We start from the raw sequence: 21,567 nt of genomic DNA, 5'->3' as shown, positions 1-21,567 counted from the left end.
TCATGTCTTGGTAAAAAGGGCTTCTCTCCTGTACTGTATTTCTCTATCCGCTGTTGTCCGCGTACGACCCTTGTTCCACAGCTTAATAATTTCCGCTATTTCCAATTCGTTTTTTTCTTTTTGTGTTATGGAAATAAACCAACACATCCCACTCAGGTTTTTGCTTCGTAGCTGATTTTTTATTTTTTTTTAATATTTATAATTTATGTATTTCTTGTTTCTTTTGTCTTACCCCTTTTAAAAACGTCATTTCCCCCATACTGCGACGAGCCTCGCAGGCAGCGGGCGAAAGTTGGCTGTAGGTGAAAACGCGCGCTTTAAAACACACTGAATCCTGCTTCTCTCTGCAGAATTTCTTTCTTATGCCACATTCATTTGCAGGTCAATTTGCCTAAAATATTACAATATTTGACGGCCATAGAACTTAACTCTATTGTCATTGTTTTGTTTTATGTGTAAACAGATTTCGCTGTATATACACATTAGGCATCTGTAGGACACTGACTTCTGAAACATTTATTATTTTTCATATTTTTTCCCCCCTAAATTATGTTTTTGAGAACATCTCAGAATGTCTTGTTTAAAGGTTGGCGTGGTGTGACCATCCTGCTTAATGAACCTCGTGTTTCATTCTTCTCCCATCGCTAGTCTTTCTCTGCCCAGGAACCCTGAAAGCAGTGGGAGACGCTTCTTTTCTGTTTGAGACGGAACAGCAGGCTGGGGCTTGGTGCAGAGACCCTTTGCAGGCGGGCGACAAAGTCTACTTCATGCCGTGGACCCCTTATCGCACGGACACGCTGCTGGAGTATGCCTCGCTGGAGGACTTCCAGAACGCACGCCAGACCACCACGTACAAGCTCCCTCACCGGGTGGATGGCACGGGGTTCGTGGTGTATGACGGTGCCGTTTTTTTCAACAAGGAGCGGACTCGCAACATCGTCAAGTTCGACCTGAGAACTAGGATCAAAAGCGGCGAGGCTATCATCAACAACGCCAACTACCATGACACGTCGCCATACAAATGGGGCGGGAAGACGGACATCGACCTGGCCGTGGATGAGAACGGCCTGTGGGTTATTTACGCTACGGAGCAGAACAACGGAATGATCGTGATCAGCCAGCTGAACCCTTACACCCTCCGCTTTGATGGCACCTGGGAGACGACCTATGACAAGCGCTCAGCCTCCAACGCCTTCATGGTCTGCGGCATCCTTTTCGTTGTGAGGTCCACGTACGAAGACGGCGAGAGCGACTCCAGCAAGGGTCTGATCGATTACATGTACAACACCAAGCAAAACCAGGGCGAGTTTGTGGATATCCCCTTCCCCAATCGGTACCAGTACATAGCAGCGGTGGATTATAACCCCAGGGACAACCAGCTGTATGTGTGGAATAACTTCTTCATGCTGAGGTACAACCTGGAGTTTGGACCACCAGATCCAGCTCAAGGTAAGCCGAACCATGGAATCCACCCCTGTCTTTGCACGAAGCCAGAGAGAAGATTTAGCTCTTTGTTTGGCTTACTGTGGAGCACAAGATTTGACATGGAGGCATCTAGGAAGTTCACCTAGACTGGGAAGCGATCCAGTAAAACTTAAAAGTGGCCAATCAGAGACTCGGTGGTTGGGCCAGGGGGGGTGTAGGCCAGTCCTGAGCATTCGCAGGTTTCTGAGTAACACTAACTCCCACGCTCCCTCCCCCCCCCGATCTGCCCCGGTCAAGCGGCCGATGCTTTCGTCCATCCTCCCCCCGTTTGTGGTAGGGTGTCCTAGGGATGGATCCGCCGACTACAAAGACCCGAGAGATCAATAGTGGGCAGATGTGCTCTCAGCTCCAAACATTGCTTTCGCGAGGTGAAAAGGAGCAGACTGGTCCTGAGGACATGCTTTGTGTTTGTATTGTAGGGACCCTTGTTATCAAAGGCCTTTCTGAATCCTACCCCAAGTCCAGTCTTGCTCAAAGTGCCGTGTCCCGCCAGGAGAAGGCGAGCTCGCTGTGACCGGGCCTGACTCTGCTCTGCTCTCTGTGTGCTTGTGCCTATTATTATTTTCAGTAGGAGTAGCTATCCATCTTCTAATCGCTTATCCTGGTCAAGGTAATGGGTATTATTATGAGTAGTAGTAGTATTATTAATAATAATAATAATTATTATAGGGATTAGCCTTTCGCTAATCGAAAGTGAGTAGTGTGAGTCGACCACCACTCATATCAGCTCTCCTCATTATGATGCGTGCGGCAGATGTTCTGGAAGTCAAGACAAGGCAGGGGTGGGGTGGGGGGAGTACTGCGAATAGGCTCCAGCATGGCCCTCTCTCCCCCCGAAAAGGTCCCTCGTCGCTGAAAGACACAGACATACATAAATGTCCTTGGCAGAATTACAAATGCCTTGACTGAGTGGGGGGCTTGTCCGTCTCGCATAGAGTAGTCAGTAGACACTGTTAGCCCCTAACCGGTCATAAGGTACGTGGTACCACTGGAGAGGGGGGGGGGTCTTTGTCTCAAACTGGGTTTTGATTGAGGGTGATAGCTTGGTTGGATTGTTGACCTGTAGGGATTTTTAAATTTTGCTTAAATTGTTTTGCGTTTTTTTTGCTCAGCTTTGCACGAATTCAGATTTTTCTCTTACCCCATTTTCGATGGTTCTGCAGATCTGTAATTTTAGTTTCCTCATGCAGAGAAATCTTGTTTTTTTTTCTACCCTTCGGCTTTGGTTCAAGTAAAAGAAAAAAGTGCATCCTTCATCGCACTTAGAATGTAGATGTACGGTCATGCAGTCCAGCATGGACGTAACGGAGTGGCTGAACACGGAAACCTCTTTCTTTACCCTGCCCTTCCCAGAATGCTGAGCTTAACGCTGGTGGTATCGCCACTTGCGTTCAGTTTGGTCCCTTACAAAAAACATGCTGCTTAAAAAATGTGGAGGATCTTATTAAATGACTCCTTCAGAATGTGTTAATATTTCCCCATTATCGGCCAAATAAATACACAAACACACACACAGGTTTGTAATGATATCTTTGTGGGGACTCTTCATGTCTATGGGGAAAACTCTAATCCCAACGTGACGACCTTAACCCTTAACCAGCCTTAACCATAACTACAAGTAACCAAACTAAATACAAAACTTTTGACATTTTTAGTTTTTTGACTACATTCACAGATCTTTGTGGGGACCTGAAAAATAACAGGTTTTAATCATGTTGTGGGGGTCATACAAACGCTCACGTGTTTGTATTCATATCATTGTGGGGACTCTCCATTCATTTATACGGGCATAACACTAATCCCAACCATGACAAACTTAACTCCTACCCTAACCCTAACCCTACCCAGCCCTAACCCTAACCCTAACCTTAACCCCTTAACCACAAGTAACAAAATGCAATACTTTTGGCATTTTTAGTTTTTTGAAAAATTGAGTTTTCCTTTGTGGTGACAAAAAATGGTCTCACAACGTCAAAATAACATTTGGTCCCCACAATGTAGTATATACATGACCCCCCCCCCACACACACACACACAAATGTTATGAAATCCACAAATAACAGAGGAAGATGCAGGGTAATTAAGCTTCCTGGAATGTGGCTTCAGTTAATATGAATTTATTGATCAGCACTCTTACAAACTTTTTGTGTCATTTAAAATGAACAAGCTAATCTGCTTATTGTTTGCGGTAGATCTACATGCTGCTCTGTATTTTCAGTACCAGATGAGGGTACAATTAATGAATAATAAACCTATTTAAATAACACTGACATGTAAGCGGGACAATGAGGAGCCTGGCTAATTAATTGATTAATATGTGTGATGTGGATTCGCTGCTGTAAAATGATAAAACTAAAGGAGCTGAGAACCTGTTTAAATCTGAAGTGATTTATGGTGGTTGGGGGGGGTTAAGGCACAGGACAGGCAGCCCTCATGGCCCCTCTGAATTCTGACAGGCTGCAGAGATCAGGTGACGCATAGCAGTCGGCCCCAAGGAGGACAGTCCTACGAAAACACGTGTTAGAAGATGACTGATGAGAGTGATGGCTGATGTATGTCCAGAAAAGGCAGTGATTTGAATCCGGGAAAAGGAAGTAAACTTAAAAAAAATCTACACTGCACTAAAAACGACATAAAAAGACCTTTTAATATGCATGTCATGTTTTTACCCGAGATGAAGCTCATAAAACAATGATATAATGTTATAATACAGAAAACTTAATAATATAGTTATTATATAGTTTTGTTTGTCTTTGCTTGATGGTTGGTGGAAAATAAGCTGATTAGAACACAAATATCTGCAAAATCAGCACATAAGTCTGGTAATATAAAAAGTTATATTGAAAAATATGAACACCTTTTCAGAATGTTTCTTGGAAAAAAAATTTGGCTGCAGTTTAGCAACATTCTGACTCTTCACATTTTAGGGATATTGTGTAAAATTATCTATTTAAAGAAAGCCAGAAGCGTTTGTTGAGGTTAACTTTGACTTTTATCTTGGCAGCTAATCAGACAGAAGCTTTAACCCTATGACCTTTAACCTCTAACTTCTAGCCCTGAGGTTTGAAACAGCATTCAGCAACAAAGAGCAGTGAATAGTAACTGTGACATTTGTCGGTCCTAAGTGCAGTTTGTCCTAAGGGCGCGTGATCACATGATCCAGTGTGTAGACTCTGGTCAGACATTCAGCTTTCTGTTGTCAGTTTGATGGGTGGATGAGCATTACTGCAGAATTAGGAAGAGTAAACAAAAACACGGACTGGCCTCTGGTGGGGAGAAGCTGCCCAAGGGCAGGAATATTTAGCGTGATTAGCTAGGATGTCTGTTTGCTCTGCCCCTGCATTTTGATGAGAGAAGCATTCTGGGGTATTGTGCCTAGGGGGCGCTAAAGCGTGGTCCACGGTAGCTCTCGATCCCTTGTTACTATGGCACCCTAGTTCTGACAGCAGTAGATTGAATCGGGTCCTTTGTTGTTTGTTACTTAAACATTGAAAATTACATGTAGGATTCAGGCTGCTTTTTGCCACCAGTGCTGAATGACTGCACTCTCCTGGGAGAGACGTGTGAGGTAAAGGTGCTGGTTAGAATTCAGATCCCAGCACCACTGATCACGTTCTGGCCACCTACGGACCGAATCCTGCACGGCGCAACATGGCAACTGCTGACGCAAATTTTGTCGTCGCTGCAGTTTTGTGTCATTTTAAAGCAGAACCTTAAATCTAAATTATTCATCGGTGAATAGGAAAACCGGAGGGCCTGTAACGATGGCTTCAGTGTTAGACACGAGACACTGGTCTGCTAGGTGTGCGTGTCCGGCAGACTCGAGCTGCCCAGAACACACGGACACAAGGGTGAGTCTTTGGCAGGGACTCTGTGGAAATCTACAACAACTCCAGGCCCGAGGAGGTTTTGAGGAATAATTCAGGACCGAGAATAAGCAACGCTTCATTACGCAAGCGCTAGATCCTTTAGCATCTCCACGGCGAATTCCACTTTATATCGAAATTGGGCCTTTTTTTATCTTTAATCTGACCTCTTTTAGTAAACCTGTTTGGGAAATTATCTTAGCGTGGGGCCTTCCACATGCAGCGGTCTTTTCCAAATTGTAAGGCAGCGTGGGCCGTGAGGGTGTCACATGCTCCTTTGTTTGGAGAGAGAGGAATATTTGTTTCCGAACAACAGATAAGTCATGTACCTTTGATATATTCTGTACTTCCTGTATGAATAGGGCTTAGAAAATGCAGCATAAGGATTATGCACAAATCATCCCCCCATTCACACACACAAAGCAGTAAATAACACTTTCAAAATATTGAAACGATGCTTAACCCTCACGGCAGTTTTCAGTTCCGAGGGTGTTGAGATTAAGACGACACTAGTGGGACTGAACTTCAAAGCTGGTGTACTTTAGGGCCTGTCTCAACCACGGCCGCCAGTTGAAATCCCTCATTATTGTTTTATTTGCTTTCTGTATCTGGACAGACACTCATATCCCAAGCTACATGCATTAAAAAGTTTATACTGTAAATTTGAAGATCACTTTGAACTGGTCTTTTTACTCAAGGGCACCATGGCGAAAACAACGCTCCAAATATTTAATCTTCTTCCCAATCCTTTGATTTGTTGCAGCATCATGCCTGTACTACTTTGTGCTACATGATCACATTATTTAGATATGTTTATATATGTCTATTATAATGTTAGATTCATCTGGCCAAACATCGAAGACTGTAAACCGCGTAGCTAAAGACATCTCTTGTTTTGATGTCTGGTATCCTTTCATTTTGCTTTGTTGCTGCATTTCTCCTTCTGAAGTCGTACTGCCTACCCATATGACTCCTGACTACCCAGCTACCGGGCCCTCCCGAGAGAGCCGGCATCCTTGCAGGCATCAGGAATGCATCCTCTGTACTGCATTTGGACACACTCTACGAAGAGGAGGTGCTTTACGAGTCACGTGTATGTGGCATGCCAATGAAATCCACCATCCAAAATTTCTTAGTCAAAATGGATGATGTGTAAGGCAGTGAAGCCACCTGGTAAAGGTTAGGGCCAATCTGCTCGGAACAAGTAACATGATATGCTGACAGTAGTGCAAATCGTGAGTCCAACAACATGGCGGACAGGCCACGTGTTCAGTAGCTGGACTTTACCAATTGGGTCAACTTGTCATGCGTCAGACTTGTCATAGCATCGTTGTGAAGGGTGGGAAGGTCCCCATTTCTTAACAGTCAGTAAGATTTCCCCCCTCTGAAATGTCTGGTACAGCCCATGCCCCCCACTTGAGGCAGAACGAGATGTCAACAGACGTCTGTTGAGACTAATTCTCAGCAGACAACGAGCTGATTCGTAGACTTGCCTCCTCATTCTCTCTGTGTTGAAATGTTGCATCAACACAGTTGGGGTATTACGGGGGGTTGGGGGGGGGGGCTGCCCAGCTCAAACTATTTCTGTCAGCTACTCACGTTACCCGTTGACGGAAGCAAGCATTTTGGAAATGCTTTGCCAGCCCTCATGTCCTGACCTACCGACTTTAATCATCTCTCAGCTCTCAGTTTTGTGTGCACTTTTTTTGTGTGTGTTCTAAAAATCATATCCCTTAGAGACGGTGTAGTCATTTGGACACATTAATCTGGTTAGCAGCAATGGGAATTTTCGCAGAGTCTGCAGTCCGCCCCAACGCTTCGCGTCATGCCTTCACCGTGAATGGTAAACAAAGACACAAAATTGTATTGTCACTTCAGGCAAAAGGAGCGGACACCCTCGCAAGATGGATTGTGCCAGTTATTGGTGTGGGGGCTCAGCCTGGGTAGCAGAGTGTATAGCTTATTCCACAGCGATGTCCCCACCAGACTGATTAGCGTGTCAGCACAGAGGACGACATAAAGGGCGTCCAGGCTGTTTGCCTGTCACGAGTCACAGGGCCGTAGGGCGAGCCCACGTCCGTCTTGGTTGTGCTCCTTTTGATGTAAGGCAGCATGTCTCGCTACGCAGAAGGATAAACACGCTTGAAAAACCCTTCTAAGAATACCTACAAGGAGGTAACAGAGGCAGTAATGAAAAACGGCCAACCGCGTCGTTCGGCTGACTGGAATGCAGAGCTCCAGAAAGCCGATATCAAACGCGAGCTGGCAGACCGGCAAACAAAAGCGAAACCCCGGCATAGTTTATGCTCCCGCACATCCTCGCCGCCCTGCCACACGCACGATCCGCGTTTTTCACCCAATTACAGCTGGCGGGTCGCTTCAGTCACCGAAAGCTGCCGGAGCGAGGCAGCCGCGTCCCTGCTTGTGATATTTACCATTTTTTGTGTCTTTAGCAGCCTCACCTGCTCCATGTGCATTTTACTCGGGGGGGTGGTAAAAGATCGGGGGCCGAAACAGCAGAACAGAAACTGGCTATGCCCTCCTTTATAGAGATTTAATCAGGCATGAAACAAAATCTCAGACACTGGAATGACGGCGGAGAAGGAATATGTCACAGTAACAATTTTCGCGTGCAACGCTGAAGGCGTAGAGCTCGATGGTAGACAAATAAAAAATGTTTCCGTGAAGTCTGACACACCTTGTAGGTTTTAAGCGACTGCCTTGTGGTGTCTGCTGAGCTCAGAGTGAGGGTTTCATCTTTCCTTCCACACGGATGACTCTTTTCACATCCCTACATTGTAGGCACACAGAGATGCTGGATGTGGGTACCCTTCAAATTAAAAGTGTGTTTACTCATTTCAATCCTCACCATTGGCGAGGATCTCCTTTAAAAGCGCGTCATTTTGACTGAGAAAATCTCTCCTCCCTTGGTTCCGTCAAAGGTCCGACCATCTTGGACACGTTTGCGACGCCCGAATCCCTGAAAACGACCACCGCCCCAGTGCCCACCACCCACCTGAAGGCAGGGGGGAACTCGACCAGCGCGGCAAGCCCGGTGGAGGGCAACCGGGCTCCTAAGCTGCCCCCGGCCATTCCAGAGACCACGGCTCCTCCCTCCCCGGACTCTTTCCCGCTTCCCGAGAGGTTCTGCGAAGGCACGGTGAAGAGGGGCATCGCCTGGCCCAGGACTCAGAGGGGCATCTTGCTGGAGAGGCCTTGCCCCAAGGGAACCAGAGGTAATCAGAACGGTCGCGTTTTCCGGATGCTTCCGCCACGTCACGGAGTCGCTGAATGAAGGAACCCTCTGGCACCATGTGCGAATTGGGAAAACTTTTTCCGTTTTATCGCTTCGCATTCTGTGAGGCGTGTGAGGCTCCATCTTTCCCGTGGCATTTACAACCTGCCCTGTTTTTTTACCCTCCTTGGTGTTTAAGGTGTTGCCTGAATAACTGTAGAGATATACTAATCCGCAGTTATGTTTGATGTTTTCTCTCCCATTCTTAATGGTGCCAGAGTTATGTCTACGGCAAGACTGCGAGATAAGATAAGGTGTCTCCTGTTTTTTTTCTTTTATTAAAAAAAAGAAGGTGAAGTAATCTCTGCGGAGAGAGTAAAATGCGTTTACCGGCGGAGCCCCGGTGGACATACTTTTATCGGCCATTTTTGTTTGTTTCAGTTTTTTTTGTCCTTCGTCTTTCCCAGGCACTGCTTCCTACGTCTGTGTACTGGCCACCGGGGTCTGGAACCCAAAAGGACCCGATCTGAGCAACTGCACGTCCCATTGGGTCAATCAGGTGGCTCAGAAGGTCCGTGTGCCCCGGCCCTGTTTTCATTTGCTCAATCATCTTTGTAGGAGGAAATGTCTGCCTCCTGTTCTGTCTATCATTTATTACTTTATTTGTTTGTTTTCCTATTGTTGTGTATAATTTTAGACGTATATTTTATACTATGAATTATTTGTTCACCATTTCTCATTTATAATGGGATGGGTGTCACGGTGGTGTAGTAGCCAGTCATCACAGGACTGGTGATAAAATTCATTTATACCTGCCGGACCCTGAAATCATGGAAACGTGCAGCGTTTAAAAGCACCTGGGATTGTTTTTTATGGATTTCAAAGTGTCGCCACCAGCCTTTTTCACCATTATTCCTGAAAGGAGCTAATAATGTTTTGTGTTTTGGTTTCTCAGGATTTCTCTGTCAGTCTCAGTCACAATAAGTAAATGTTTTGTTTTGTTTTTTTTTTCCGCGAGCCGCAAGTGGCGGAGCTAAACGGTTCCTCGTTTTCTGCCGCTGGCCTTTAATGAGCAAGCCGAGCGCTACAGGGGATGGCAGCTCAGGGCCACGCTGAGACGTTCCGTCCTCGTTCCAGATCCGGAGCGGCGAGAATGCGGCCAACCTCGCCAATGAGCTGGCCAGGCACACCAAGGGCACCGTCTTCGCCGGCGACGTCAGCTCGTCCGTGAGACTGATGGAGCAGCTCGTGGACATCCTGGATGCCCAACTGCAGGAGTTCCTGCCCAGCGAGAAGGACTCGGCCGGTCGGAGCTTCAACAAGGTGCTTACCCTCTGCTCTCCCTCTGTCTTTTAGCTGAGCCTCTGTAGTCCTTGCCGGTTTACTTCTTCAGACTCCCGCGAATGAGGCAGAAGTTGTAGCACCACTGCAACGATAAGGGTGTCCCATTCGGCTCGATACCGCTGGAGATCTGAACATGACACCGCCACCCTGCGTGAAAACGGTCGGAACACACGCGCTGTTTTAAAAGCACACTTTACGGGCAGAGCCCATCAGCAAGCGAGACAAAACCTTCTTTTTTTCTCCCTCTCTCTCTCTCTCTCTCTCTTCCCCCTTGGCAGTTGAATGAAATTGTCCTTGACTGGAATTGTCGGTGATTATTGTAGGCTAATTCCCAGATGTCTGCCCAACTTTTAAAGGCCAAAGTCTCAGACATTTCAAGCTCAAATATTTTCTGACGGAGCTCATGAAGTACAGAGATGACATCCTTTTGTTGAGAGGCAGATGGCCGGCTTCGGATAGAATTGTTTTCCATGAATATTTAATTGAAATATCCTTTCTTACTGTTTGGTTAGCCCTAGCTACTGGCTAATGGCTGGCGATTTAATTTAACATGTAAAATGGAAACGAGGGCATGGCAGCAAAACGCAGTGTTTTGAGAAAGAGGATTTGTTAATTGAAAAAATGATTCAGGAGGCCAGCACATAATTTGTGATTATCTGATATGTGCCAGAAGTACATTTTTCCTTGGGTGATTATCACCAACAAGACATAATATGAGTCACACGCCACATGCGAGGAATTATTTAAGCGCCTGTCTCCCGCTTTGTTTACGTAACCATCTGCGGTGTCACCGCCGGCCGGATCGGAGCGCCCGTTCCTCGCTTTCACCGTGTTATCTTAGCACTCCTCAGAAGGACGGTGGGACATTATGAAATTTCACACGCGTACACACACACACACACACACACACACACACACACACACACACACACACACACACACACATATAAAAACAGAGAATTGTGCGGATTCGAGCCCAGCTTGTACATCGTACCAGCCTGTCCTTAATCCTTAAGGTCCTGCAGGTGCTAATTCTGTGTTTTTGTGTTTAATGTTCTCTTCCCCCCCTCCCACCCCACCTCCCCCCTCCCTCCTCTCCCCCCGTCGAATGAAAAAAGCTACAAAAGCGAGAGCGGACTTGCAGGGCCTACATGAAGGTGTGTCGACTACGCTGCCATATCCCGGTCATCCTGCTCCTGCCCCCCCCCCGCCCCCCCCCCCCCCGCCCCAAACCGTTTACCTAGCATGTGTCTCCTGTCTTACAATGTCGTGCCTGCCACCCCACCCCTCCTGCTTTGTATACTTTATGGGAACCCCTCCCCAGTGTAAAAACAAAGCAGAAACAGCAGCTTCTGCGGCTGGACACGCCCCTCGCTGTGATTCGCCCCTCGCTGTGATTCGCCCCTCGCTGTGATTCGCCCCTCGCTGTGATTCGCACCTCGCTTGCCTTTTCTGTGGTCGTCGCTCTGCTTTTTCAGCCGTGTACACATGCCCGCTCCCTCCGTCCTTTTATTTTTACCCCTCCAGTGGCTTGCGCCCTCCCCACATGACCCTCTCTCTGAGCGCTGCAGCTTGCCATGTTTACTTTGCTTTTATAAACTCGGGGGGGGGGCTCTGTAGCTAATGCAGCTCATTGCTGGGTGCCGTTGCGTCTCGGCCCCTGCAGCGGCTCTCCTCCCCGTCCATCTTCCCACTATGCCCTCCTTCTTCTCTTTCTTTCCCATCTTTCTAGCCTTGTGCTCCAATCCCCATAAAAAAGGAGAGGTCCCACGTAACCCGGCAACACGCAGGATCGAACACATTAACATTTAAGCCTGAATCTGGAGTTCGACCTGTCTGGTTAATTTGTGGCAACATGGCCGCTCACCTGCACAATGCACGCTGGCCTCTCTGTCGCTGTTCCCTACTTTGTGACTGACGGAAATTTGCACTTATGATCCCTCACTCATTCTGGAGCCTTTTGGCCAAGTCATGGGCTGAAAGGAAGCCTCCCCATGCAATCGAGCTCGATGTCTGGCCCGGTGGGGTAGTCACCCCTCCGTTTGATGTCTGCTCGCTTGTTTATTATTGATTCCCCCCCGTGCCTCGCTGAATCTTGAATATAAACGTGCCGAGTTGCATTTTTCTATGTTGCACAATGAACAATGGAGAGCGTTTGGAGAGCAGGGAAATTATAGGGCGATATCTCCTGTGATTTGATGCGATTTGTCGAGCGGCGAGGCCCCCATTGTTTTCTGTGTTTAGCGCGATGGGCTCGATTATTTCATAACAAAATTCCGGTCATGCTTAATTGAATTTTTCATTAACTCGCCCGACTGAGCAGATGAAATGATTCTGATTAGAAATTTACAAATTGCAAATTTGCGGGCAACATCCCCAACGTGGCAGGCAAACCGATGGCGCTTGAGTAATTAATTTGCACGCTAATAACGGCACTCGGAAAGACGGCTCGGAAAAGTTCGGTTAGGAAGCCGCCATTATGTGCGCGACTTATCGCTTCTCCTTGTAGCATTCATTGAATGTTTAGGGTGTTTTGTCAGAAAAGTGACTTGTCTCGTTTCGGTATGGATTTTCTGCATGACCTGTTCCGTTTAGTCCCCCCGCCCTCCTTTCGCTTCTTGTTTTTCGCTAATTGCTTGCATCCGAGATCTTGAAGAGGCCTTAATGGTGACATCTGTGTTGTTCCGGTGGACACAGGCTATCGTGGATACAGTGGACAACCTGCTGAGGCCAGAGGCCTTGAAGTCCTGGGCAGATATGAATTCCACGGAGCAGACGCACGCCGCGACTATGCTGCTGGACACGCTGGAGGAGGGGGCCTTTGTCTTAGCCGACAATCTCATGGAACCAGCCGTCGTGAAAGTCCCTGCAGAGAATATAGGTGAATTTTCTTCATCTTTATTCACATTCAGTTACAGATGCACGAGGCACCGGTTAACGTATCGGTATCGGGCATTAAAATTCACGGCAGCGTCTTGGTCCAATGTGTTAGTCTTAGTCAATATTGCTGCCTGATATTTACACCAAAATTTTCCATGGCAGTAGGTACCCTACTTTTGCCACTAAAAGATTGGTACTGCCCTTTTTCCATCGACTTCTGGTCCGGTATCAGTACCAGTACCAGCTGTGGTACTCGTTTGGTACTTCGCTACTTTGGTGTGGGACTTGCAAACATTTATTGTCCATCGGTTAATGTAAATAATCTGCATCATAAGCACAAAATACGGCCTCCATCTTGAAAAAGTGTAGTGGAAAAACTCAGAAAACAATAAACGAAGTAAAAAAAATAAAACGTGTGTCAACAAATGAAGAGACCTAAGCTTTAATTATGATTTGGTTGGAAGAGCAGATTCCATCCATCCATCCATTTTCCAAACCGCTTATCCTATTGGGTCGCGGGGGGTCCGGAGCCTATCCCGGAATCAATGGGCACGAGGCAGGGAACAACCCAGGATGAGGGGCCAGCCCATTGCAGGGCACACTCACACACCATTCACTCACACATGCACACCTACGGGCAATTCAGCAACTCCAATTAGCCTCAGCATGTTTTTGGACTGTGGGGGGAAACCGGAGTACCCGGAGGAAACCCCATGACGACATGGGGAGAACATGCAAACTCCGCACACATGTGACCCAGGCGGAGACTTGAACCCGGGTCCCAGAGGTGTGAGGCGACAGTGCTAACCACTGCACCACCATGCCGCCCCCTGGAAGAGTAGATTCAATAAGAGAAATAAAGTATTTGCTATAATATACTAGAGCCGCACAATATTGGAAAAAAAAAATCACTTCAGATTTTTGTGTTAAATACTGGGATATTTATAAACCAAGAAGGAGTTCATAATTTGTCCCAAATAAACTGTAGGTTATAACTTGTTATTATCTGCCAATAGGTTTCGCAAATAACTTGGTGATGTTGTCACGAGTTGTGCTGACAAATCACTAGCTTTTGCTCAAAGCAAATGGCTTTTAGTCATCAGTTCTTGGTAGCTTTTCTCCTCCCCTTCCATGCTGTTAAATTTATCACAAAGGCATCTATGAATGTTTGAAACGGAGCAGAGCTTTAACGTGATTTTCGAATCATATACTAGATAATCTTGAAAGGGAATGATAATTGATAATTGAAGTTTTGTTTCCTATGACAGAAGTTATCGTTATTGGTCAAAATTTCCACATGAATGCACCCCCCAGCCCCATTCAGTGGCTAGATTGCCTCATAATCTCGTTTTTTGGAAATAATAAATGTAAAATAAATGTAAAATGTAAAAATTCAGATTTAAGAAAAATGAAGGACTTGCTAGGAGTAACAAAATGAGCAGGTTGATATCATCAGTTTGAGCTTGGTGGATTAGTTTTATTTACCTTTATTTGTGTATCAAGATAACAGGGATGTGCATGTATGTTATTGCTGTTTTTAAATGCATTCGCTTGGCAGAGACCATTTCCAAAGCAGCTTACGGAGGACTCAATCTAATACTCCGGGGAGCTTTAGCACTCCTATAAGCGACAAGTCATTTTGAGAAAGTGTCTCGCTAAATGGCGGAACAATGGTTTTCCCCCTCAGGCTTCATCTGCCGCTCGGATCTTAAATATGGTCTGGTTAACTGGCAACGGGCTGGTTTAGAGTCATTCCGCGGAATCGTGTCTATTTATGGCTTTTTGCCTCCGGATGTTTGTTTTCCCCAGCTCCTGTGCTCCATCAGTCTCGGGACATAAAAACGGGTTTATGGGACAGCCTTAAGTGTTTTGCTGCTCTGTGCTCTGATTCGGCGCTGCCAGACGGGAGTTCAAACCCTGAAGAGGCCGGACTCTACCGCCAAGTCCCCCTCACGCTTTCACTGCATTTCTCGTCGAAAATCTTAACTGGCCACCTGCTCCGTCTGTCGCTAAGTGAAGCTGTTTTGTTTATTAGATTCCAATCACCTGTCTTCTATTTTTGGCCACAACAAGAAGTAAGAAAGCAAGAAAATGTATGTTAATCTTGGCTGTCAGGAAGGCAAGACCTTCATCTGCCTCTGCGTTCTTTGAGTTAAGAGAGTAAATTTGGAGTAAATCTTTCCATACCCATTTAATACTCAAACATGGTATTAGAGGAATATCAGATGCGTTGGATAGGTGACTGACTCATCAAACGGTGTTTAGTTATGTTGAAGCTCATTAGAGATTTGCTGAAAAACAAGCAAAGGTCATTAGAGACTCAGAAACCCAGCTGGCTCTGTCCACTCCAGGGTTGCCAACTATTTGTAAATTTACAGACAGTGCATATTAAATTCACCTTGTCCATAAATCTCTAATTAAATTGGACTATCTGTACCAACTAAAAAGGTTAAAAATTGGGTGTCAGTAGAAAAAGTTGGCATGTGGGTGAAAACAGAGAGTCTTGTCAGTAAAATCACAAATTTACGATGCAGTAATCGACACTGCAGCAAAGGTCGCACTGGCTCGGGATCAGTCTCCATTATCACTGTTCACACCATGATTTAGAGGGCCGACTGTCAGCGTCCCACACAGGAAGTGGGACTGTGCTGCTTGTTTACTTCTGTATAACAGTTAAAGGAATATGCTTTATGTACAGATGGCAACATTCACCCACTCCCTGTATTTGTTTAACATTATAAAAGCTAGTTTGGAACCGAACAGTATGCTTTTTGCTATTTTTTATTTTCACTGTGCCATTATTTTTTTTTCTGGACATCACTGTTATCCACTAGAAGCTGTTGATCTTTTTTGTGTGTTTTTTTAATTACTTGTAGTCGACATTCAAGCAAACACAAGAAAGGATTTTTCTTTTCTTGTGTTTCCAGGGCTGTAAGATATTCCCAGAGCAGTAGTACCTCCTTCTGATATCTCCCGTGAACTCGAATCATTAGTAACGTCCAAAATTTCCTTTCTTCCTTGCATGCTGCCACTGGGGCAGGTCTGGAGGTTTACGTCCTCAGCACAGACAGCCAGGTTCAGGACTTCAGGTTCCCACAGACCAGTAACAGCATTACTATCCAGTTGTCTGCCAACACTGTCAAGCTCAACAGTAAAAACGGTGAGTCGTCGTTTCCGTTAGCATCCTGCTAACCGTTGACTCATAGCTGCATCAGTTTTCATCACTTGTCTGTTTCTGCATTCTGTAGGCGTCGCCAAGCTTGTGTTCGTCCTCTACAAGCGCCTAGGCCGATTTCTGAGCACGGAAAACGCCACCATCAAACTCGGCCCTGAGGCTGGTGGGCGGAGCCACCCCATCGCTGTGAACTCGCACATTATCTCGGCTTCCGTCAACAAGGAGTCCAGTCGGGTGTTTGTTACAGATCCTGTGATCTTTACGCTGGAGCACATTGACGTGAGTTTCTGCCAGTCATCACTAGGTCTGGAAAACACTTGGACGATGCAGCCAATTCTTTTTGCTAGATTTAGGTCACAGATGAGTTACATTGAGCTGACGAGCTAAAAATTAAATAAGTCTACAAGAGCAGCTAATAGAACTTTAGTAAATTCTGCAATCAACATTAAAATGTAAACGATGCCATTTTGTTGTATAGCAGAAAATTACCTTTGAGATTAGCCACACACTGCTGGAGGGAAATCAGTCGGGCATCAGCTATGGTTCGTCTTTTAAAGCCATTGAGAGGAATCCCATTGGCATGCCATTCAGCTCGTTCTTTATCAACGGAAATTGTGCAGTTTTGAAGGGTTGCCATGCAACAATTATGCAGGGTTGAGAGAGGCTCCTACAATCAATGGTATTATTGCAGAGACAGCTCTCCTAAAGCATGGCAAGTGTTATATTCAAATTAAAAGCATACGGGTTTGCAAAATGTTGTAGAACATCAATCAATTTTCCCTGCGTGGCCTCATTTGAACTCCAGCAAGCCGGTCGGTCACGACCGAAACATGGCGTTCTTGTTCAAAAGAGCTGGTGCCAGGATGTGGTCGTCCATGAGCAAACCAAGCAGGACACACACGAAATTAGCTACGTTGAAAGGAAAAATGTGCAATAATATCGACGTGGTTCACAATTAATTTTCCATGTCACTGACCACCCCCATTCTTAATTTCGTCATTCTCTTTTAATAAACTGACTCGTGACTGTATGGGAAATCTTTTGCTTCTCAGACGGAAAATTACTTCAACTCCAACTGTTCCTTCTGGAACTATTCGGAGAGGAGCATGATGGGATACTGGTCCACCCAAGGGTGTAAGCTCCTGGCCACCAATAAGACTCACACTACATGTTCCTGCAACCACCTCAGCAACTTCGCCATCCTCATGGCCCACCGTGAAATCGCGGTGAGTATAACCCCCCCCCCCCCCCCCCCCCCCCCACAGTGGGTTTCATTATGTGGCTGACTTATTTAAACACCAAGAAGAACAGCAGAACGGCGAAGGGGATGGGGGGTTATTGAATCCCCTGGAGGTGGGAGTGGAGATGGTGGTATGATATTACTCCAGCCTGGAGACCGACTTCGCGTGGCTGTCACTTTCGTCCCACATTAATTCCTCTCCCCTAACGGCCTTGCCGCCTGACTGATGGCCCATCCCTCCAAACCTTAATCTCCCCTCCCCGCAGGACCGGGACGGGATGCACGAGCTCCTCCTGACCATCATGACGCGTGTGGGCATCGCCGTTTCCCTGCTGTGCCTGGCCATCAGCACAATCACCTTCTGCTTCTTCCGCGGTCTGCAGAGTGACCGCAACACCATCCATAAGAACCTCTGCATCAACCTCTTCCTTGCCGAGCTCGTCTTCTTAATCGGCATCGACATGACCGAGCTGAAGGTACGCCTCGTCCTTTACGCCCGGACACTCCAGGGACTCTCGATTGTCCGTAAAAACCAAGGCCTTTCCCAAGAACAATTAGCACCTCGCTAAATCAAGTACTTTACAAGAAGGGCTTTCATTTTCATTTACTAGTTTTTATAAATCAGCATTTAACACCTTAAACCGCCCCTGTTTCATGACAGTGTGGCTTGCTTCCCCCCAGTCATCTCCAACTCTGCTGTCAGTGTGACATTTTATTGCCTAAAATATCTGCTTTTGATGTCAGGTTTAAGTGCCAGGCAATCTCGATTGACTGCTAAGTGTCCCCCACCCCTGCCACAGGTGCCCCCCTCCTTATTATATATTTAGATCGGCTGCTGAAGCTCATATCCAAAATGGCCCCGCTTTTGTCCTTGTGTTTTGCACTTGGAGCAGTTCAGGCTATGTAGCCATTCGCTACACACAGAAGGCCCCCCCCTCCCCCGGGACACATGCCGGCCGCTTTCAGGTCGCGAGAGCACGTCCTTAACCGCAGGCCCACCCCGACTCCTTGGGTGGCTCTAATGAGGCGTGAGAGACTCGGGGGGGGGGCGTCGGGCATGCGGCATGCCCCTGGGGCTCTGGGATAAGCAGGGAGCACGTCTGGGCCTTCCACAGAGCTCTAATCTGTTATCCGGAATCAGGCCGCGATCTCGCCAATCCACGAAAGCCAACTTCTCCGTTCCCATCGGCTACTCCCAGGTCGGCTGCTCCATCATCGCCGGGATCCTGCACTTCTTCTTCCTGGCCTCCTTCGCTTGGATGTGTCTGGAGGGCGTCCAGCTCTACCTGATGCTGGTCGACGTCTTCGAGAGCGAGTACTCGCGCAAGAAGTACTACTACATCTCGGGGTACCTGGTGCCCGCCATCGTGGTCGGCATCTCGGCGGCCGTGGACTACAGAAGCTATGGCACCAAAAATGCGTAGGTGTCGGCGTTTGTCAGCCTTAAAAGACTGAAATGATGCTCCTTAGGTGCAGCGTATCCCTACTCTGTCTTACAACTGTTGTCCAGTATGAGCTCTTGGGTGAGATATTCATGTGCTATATGTATGTATTCAAGGGATAAACAACTAGACATTACTAATGAATACAACTCTTACTGATAATGACACAGCTTATCAATCACACAATCATCCCCTAACACAGTGTTTCCTGACCTGGTTTTTGGGGACCGTCAATGTGGACTGTCTGGCAGGGAGCAAAAATGTGTACTGTCTGGCAGGGAGCAAAAATGTGGACTGTCTGGGGTTCCCCAAAGACAGGGTTGGGGAAAAAATGTGTTAGGGGATGATTGTGGAATCAATACACTTGGTCATTATTAGCCAAAGATATCACTCAGTTATACTTATTAGTAATGTCTTGTTGGTTAATTCTTCAATATGTGTAGCAGAGGAGTTGATGCCAAAAGTTTGTACTGGAGAGCAGTTGTAAGATCAGTGGATGGATGGACATTAACAGATCATCAAAAGATCTGCGTCGGTTGACTAACCATGTTTGTCATTTTGCTGTCCCCTCTAGTTGCTGGTTGAGAGCTGACAATCACTTCATCTGGAGCTTTATTGGACCTGTAACCTTCATAATCATGGTAAGCGGAGTCTTGTTTTTCTGTGAATGGACCTTTGGCAGGGGGCGGAGCCTGACCCTTTAGTACACGCTAATCCCCATGCCAGCATTCCAGTGCAGCCATTGAGAAACGTAATCAGATCAGAGCCGCGTGATTTCAGAGCCGGCTGGGACTTAGCGGTCAGCTGGTGGGCAGTAGGTCAGGTTCACGCCTACTGGACCTTAGGAAACGCACCCTGTACGATTGGGTCAGCCACCTCTACTTAACCATAAGAGGATTTCTGCAGGGTACCCTGCATGTGTGGGCTTATGCTTGTAATACACAGCTCTGTGTCAGACAGATGAGAAAAATGTTCCACAGCACCTTGTGAAAACATCTCAAAACTTAAGTAAATCTGCACATTGACACCTTTTAAGTCTGACGTTCAGTTTATTCACAAAGACTAATGCGCACAAGGATGACATGTTAAATGAACTATGTCTTATTGGAAAGACAGGTATATTTGTTATAGGGTTTTTAATATAAAGAGACTTTTTATTGTGTATTTAAATATACGAGTCTTATGTATTGATTCATTTTATTATTGTCGTTGCGTATTTAAAAAAAATTCGATACTACTGCAAATTCATAAAGTCGAAAGTAGAATCAGACTGGACATATTGAAAAGATCTGCTGGGGATCGAAGACAGTGTTTCAGAGTTGCGTCAATTATACAGCATACTGAATGTAAAGTGCATTAGCGGTCCATTTCTCCGGATTTAGCCTTCATACTTTTATTATGAAATGCTTAGATTTTGAATCCATGGAATTAAAATCGTTCTATGGATAGGTCAGGTATCAAAGTGGGATTTACTGAGATGAAGGTGTAAGGTCCTGTATCCTGGAACACTCCTGACCTTCCATTTTTATAAAGTGACTTTAATTTTTGGCGAGGAGTGGTTTGTTTATCGGATGTTTATTAAATGTACTTCAGCAAAAACGCCGCCACACGAAGACTAGGGTCGGCTTTCCGCTCCTCACCCGGTCTGTAGAATAATTCACATGGAAATGGCCTGAGGCCCCAGTGCCATCGGCGGCGTCTGTGAGTCTCCAGCCCGGCCTTTAATATCGCACCCAGTTCACGGCCAGTTCACCGCACGCGCTCGACTGGAAGCTTTTACCGCCGGCCCACTGGCCGCATCTCCCCCTGCGCTGTCGCCATGCTGCAAGGAGCTGTTTTGCAGGCGAGGAGGAGCCCTAGGGAAGGCAGCTGGGTAGCAAGTGCATGGGGGGGGAGGGAGGGGGGTGTTTGTGGCTCCCATTTCAGTTCCACTGTCTCATCAGATCTCTGTCTATGCTGCGGGCTCTGCGAGATGCATTCTGAGCCGCCGGGCGCATGCAGGCACGATCAGGTGACGGTTGAGCAAATGTAACACCAGTGTAATACGTGATGTAAAAGCCCCCCCCCACCCCCATGCCCCCCTCCCCTCCCGTATTCCCGAGATCGCTCTGGTCCATATTGCCGGCTGATTGATTTCAGGGCAGCACCGAAGCTGGGTTTTTGACGACAGCATGGCGAAAAGCAGAGAGACCCAAACAGTCACGGGGAGACGCAACGGAGCTCTCCACACATCTACTTCATCCATCTGTTTTGCTCCGATCGGCTTGTTTGTCTTCAGCTTTCAGACGGCAGATAAGAGATGCCGTCAGATCAGTCGATATTTCCCCAGCGTCTGTCTCCGCGGTCGTCTATGTGCGGGCAAGCATTTGGTTTAGGAGACACGACGGTTTCATGGACCCGCCAAAGCGTGTCACTTTGTGTTTAATTACGGCTCTTCAATAGAGGGGTCCCGTTCCGCAGCATGTCCATCGAAGTAAAGCAAAACTCCAGTGCCCCGTTTTCTCCGTATTTCTGCTCACGTGGCTTTTCACAACGGCTGGCCTGCCTGAAAGTTTCCGAGACTCTGACGGGGCAAGTAAACTGCCCGATTTCTGGGGCCGCGAACACTGGCCGCACCATCTGCCTCTGTTCCGAGCGATGCTGAGCCGCCGTCGGGGCAGAATGGTGCTAATCCCTGAGGAGTCCCGGAGGTGAAGGCCGATCTCCGCTAACTCCGAAGTCGGAGCCAGAATTCCCTGCTATACGCAGATCTACTTTACTTTCTCTCATCCATTCGGGTCACAGACTGTTTGTCTGTGACATTATGATCTGGGATTTTGTCTCCTTTTTTTGAGAGCTATGCTTTTAATTTATTAGCCCCGGATTAGCATTTTCATGTTCCCGTTGATATTTGATGACGT

At 46.8% G+C, this 21,567-nt stretch overlaps 1 protein-coding gene across 14 annotated transcripts in view; it reads left to right on the top strand.

The window, feature by feature from the left end:
* The window catches only part of LOC125716703 (adhesion G protein-coupled receptor L2-like), a 167,773-nt gene that overhangs the window by 136,334 nt on the left and 9,872 nt on the right, over window positions 1-21,567 (top strand). For 12 of the 14 annotated variants that reach the window (XM_048989314.1, XM_048989327.1, XM_048989313.1 and 9 more), the window contains 12 exons: window positions 649-1,449; window positions 8,294-8,587; window positions 9,054-9,157; window positions 9,724-9,909; window positions 11,049-11,087; window positions 12,628-12,811; window positions 15,851-15,970; window positions 16,059-16,264; window positions 17,038-17,211; window positions 17,492-17,701; window positions 18,425-18,645; window positions 19,242-19,308. In XM_048989314.1, the coding sequence (XP_048845271.1) occupies window positions 649-1,449; window positions 8,294-8,587; window positions 9,054-9,157; window positions 9,724-9,909; window positions 11,049-11,087; window positions 12,628-12,811; window positions 15,851-15,970; window positions 16,059-16,264; window positions 17,038-17,211; window positions 17,492-17,701; window positions 18,425-18,645; window positions 19,242-19,308 (2,606 nt within the window). The remainder of the gene's footprint in view (window positions 1-648; window positions 1,450-8,293; window positions 8,588-9,053; window positions 9,158-9,723; window positions 9,910-11,048; window positions 11,088-12,627; window positions 12,812-15,850; window positions 15,971-16,058; window positions 16,265-17,037; window positions 17,212-17,491; window positions 17,702-18,424; window positions 18,646-19,241; window positions 19,309-21,567) is intronic. The other 2 variants (XM_048989315.1, XM_048989318.1) reach the window with 1 other exon arrangement.

This window comes from Brienomyrus brachyistius, chromosome 21 (assembly GCF_023856365.1).
Source record: "Brienomyrus brachyistius isolate T26 chromosome 21, BBRACH_0.4, whole genome shotgun sequence".
In the NCBI taxonomy this organism is placed as follows: Eukaryota; Metazoa; Chordata; class Actinopteri; order Osteoglossiformes; family Mormyridae; genus Brienomyrus; species Brienomyrus brachyistius.
The sequence above is the reverse complement of the archived record's forward strand: the minus strand, read 5'-3'. Positions and strand labels throughout refer to the sequence as shown.